The 3,196-nt window shown below is 44.9% G+C and overlaps 1 protein-coding gene across 1 annotated transcript; it reads left to right on the top strand.

The window, feature by feature from the left end:
- The first annotated feature begins 317 nt into the window (after positions 1 to 317).
- Gimap7 (GTPase, IMAP family member 7) lies at positions 318 to 1,311 on the top strand. The gene is given in 1 exon segment (XM_005372466.2): positions 318 to 1,311. A coding segment is annotated over 1 exon segment (870 nt). The 5' UTR covers positions 318 to 351; the 3' UTR covers positions 1,222 to 1,311.
- The last annotated feature ends 1,885 nt before the right edge of the window (positions 1,312 to 3,196 follow it).

Here is a 3,196-nt window from a genome sequence, read left to right as displayed (position 1 = left end):
GCACAAGCCTGGCAACCACTGTTCAGTGCCCAGAACCCATGGAAAGGTGGAAAGAGAGAGCCAACCCCACAAGTCATCCCCTGACCTCTACAGGAACAGTGGGATTTCCCTGGAGAATCCCATGGAGGGACATTCTTCTATGGAGGAGCTGTTCGATTTCTCTATTTCCTCCCTTGTAGTGCTTCATCTTCTGTCTCTATAGGGTGCATGAAGATAACAGAACATTGCGAAAGTTTAGGGAAGGGAAGAAAAGAAAGGGTTGGGGCCGTTCCCATTTATCTAATAGACAACTTTGCTCTCTTTCCCTTAAGATCTGAGCATTCCCTGTCTTCAGAATCTGCTTGCCTCAACATGGCCGCCCACAGAAACACTAAGATGAGGATCATTCTGGTGGGAAAAACTGGGAACGGAAAGAGTGCCACAGCAAACACCATCCTTGGGAGACGTCAGTTCGAGTCTAAGATTTCTGCCCACGCCGTTACCAAGACCTGCCAGAAGGCATCCAGGGAATGGAGGGGGAAAAACCTTGTTGTAGTTGACACCCCTGGGCTCTTTGACACCAAGAAGACCATGAAAGACACATGTACAGAAATCAGTCGCTGTGTTCTCTACTCCTGCCCTGGGCCTCACGCCATCATCCTGGTTCTGCAGCTGGGCCGCTTCACGGAGGAAGAGCAGAAAACTGTCTCCCTGATCAAGAGTCTTTTTGGGGAGGCAGCCATGAGGTACATGATTGTCTTGTTTACTCGCAAAGATGACCTTGAGGACCAGAGCCTGGATGCCTTTCTAGGTGAGCCAAATGACAAGCTAAATAATGTCATCGCGCAGTGTGGGAAACGCTACCTGGCCTTTAATAACAAAGCGGTAGAGGCGGAGCGAGAAGATCAAGTAAAGCAGCTGGTAGAACTGATAGAGGAAATGGTGGACAGGAACGGGGGCTCTTACTTCTCTGAAAAGATATACGAGGACATAGACAGAAGGCTGAAACAATGTCTAAGGGAACTGGAGGAAACTTAGGCTCAGGAACTCACTGCCGAAATCAAAAGAATAGAAAGGGAATGTGCTCATAAATCAGAAGAAGAAAAGAAGAAACGAATTGATTCTGCAAAGAAAAATTATGATGAGAAAATGGAAAATTTGAAGGAAAAGGCTGAAGAGAATATATTTGGGTATATTTTCAAGAAGATATGTGAACTGCTTTCAAAATTTGGGACAAGTTGAGATCGTGATGTAAATGCCATTCTTTTATATTAATGACATTTGTTCTTTGACAATTTCATACATACATGCATATAATGTGTTCGGATTGAATTCATGTCTTTTTGTTTTGGTATGTTTTTTTCTTTGTGATCCACTGAGTTTAACTAGTTTCGTGTGGGTGACAACAGGTTTCAAACAATCTATCAAAGCCTGGTGGGCTGATCAGGAGGAACACAATGGAAGACAATGACTCTTCCTCTTCCGGAACCCATCAGCAGTTACTAGCTCAGCAGGGTGGACAGGTTCTTATGAGCTCCTCCCCTACCCAGGTCCATATCTGCTGTAAGCTCCTGATGGCAGTGTCTGTTTCCTGAACAAACATGCACACACACACATGTGCGCACTCACACATGCTTGTGTATGCACACACACGCACACACGAGCACACGCTCACACATTTAAGTCACTAGGAAAGCTGTCTGGCAGCTCTGCAGTGGGCCTGAGAGTCCCGCTACAGGTGGCAGAGCAGGCACAGATGGCTGCAGAATGAACCCTTACGTGCTGGGATGTCCTAGGCTTCTGTGAGAGGTTCTCATCTTTTGAAAACCTTCTCACCATCTTCCTGGGAGAAGATGAAGTGCAGTTCTCTGAATTAGGGGGAGGGAGGAGACGATAGGTCCCACTGTTTCCGCCAACCCCAACTTCATCCTCTAGTAGCCTGGTTCTTTATAGCTGCTGTTTCTGAACTTGAGCTGCGTTTTGTGCTTCAGTCTGTCGCTACCCACCTCTAGGCTTTCTGGGCTTTGCGGGATGTCCGCGCTCTGTCCAGTGAACTCTCACCTTCCCCTCTTCCAGGTATTTGTCAAGTATCTCATCGCTGCTAGCGCTTTTACTTTTATACTCTTGATAGCCCTATGATCCCTTTAGTAGGCATGTTAGATGTGAGGCTGCCCATGATGTATAACAACACTGCCATGGGCTAGGTGCTAGACCACAGCGTTATGTTGTGATTGACTTTCCATAAGCCAACCTATCTTGACTTTGAAATCTCTGATGCATTGTTAAATGGAAATAGAACAGATCAGAATGCACAAAATACTTTCACGTGGTTACACAGACCCACTCATGGCCATTCTGTATTCTCAAGGGTATTTTAAATAGCTGTGGGTTCAACATAACTAATAATAAAAATTATTTTGATTTTTTTTATTAATGACTTCTGCTCCTCTGGTTTCCCTCCAACTTCTTCCCACTCCCTCTTCTTCCCTACAAATTTTCCCCCTCAAATTTACAACACTTTGTTTTGCTTTATGTCTCACAGAATTGAACTCGGACTATTTATGTGACCATGAAGTTGAGACAATACATTAGAGGCTGTAGCATTCAGCAGTGGTTACAAAACTGGAGACTGTGCTCCCCACCCTCACCAGTTCCAGAATCTGTTAGGGGAGTCATGGCATCAATGGGGTTTCCCAGCTGTGAACTTCATGTAGATTATTTAAAAAATTTTGTATGGATGGGTGTTTGCCTGTATGTATGTGTGTAAATGGAACCCACAGAGACTGGAAGAAGGGACAGATCCCCTGGAAATGGAGTTACAGATGGTTCTAAGTCACTACATGAGTGCTGGGAATCCAGCCCTGGTCCTCAGGAAGAGCAGTAAGTGCTCTTAACTACTGGTCCAACTCTTCGGGGCAATTTTTGGTAATGTTTATAATGAATTTGTTAGTGTTTTATTAGTAATTTAGGCTTTTAAAACTCCTATCACATTGATTCTAAAAGGCAGAGACACTGTGCACACAACACACCCACTCAAGACTGATCTGTGAGTGGCCATAGCTAGGTCCCTTCTTTGGATGGAAGGCAGAGGAAAGCTCTGTTGTGATGGAGGAGGGTCATCTGTCTATGTGTTACTTTCATTGGTTAATAAAGAAACTGCCTTGGCCCTTTGATAGGGCAGAAAATTAGGTAGGCGGAGTAAACAGAACAGAATGCT

This window comes from Microtus ochrogaster, unplaced genomic scaffold (genome assembly GCF_000317375.1).
Source record: "Microtus ochrogaster isolate Prairie Vole_2 unplaced genomic scaffold, MicOch1.0 UNK18, whole genome shotgun sequence".
Classification (NCBI taxonomy): Eukaryota; Metazoa; Chordata; class Mammalia; order Rodentia; family Cricetidae; genus Microtus; species Microtus ochrogaster.
This window is presented reverse-complemented; position numbering and strand designations above follow the sequence as displayed.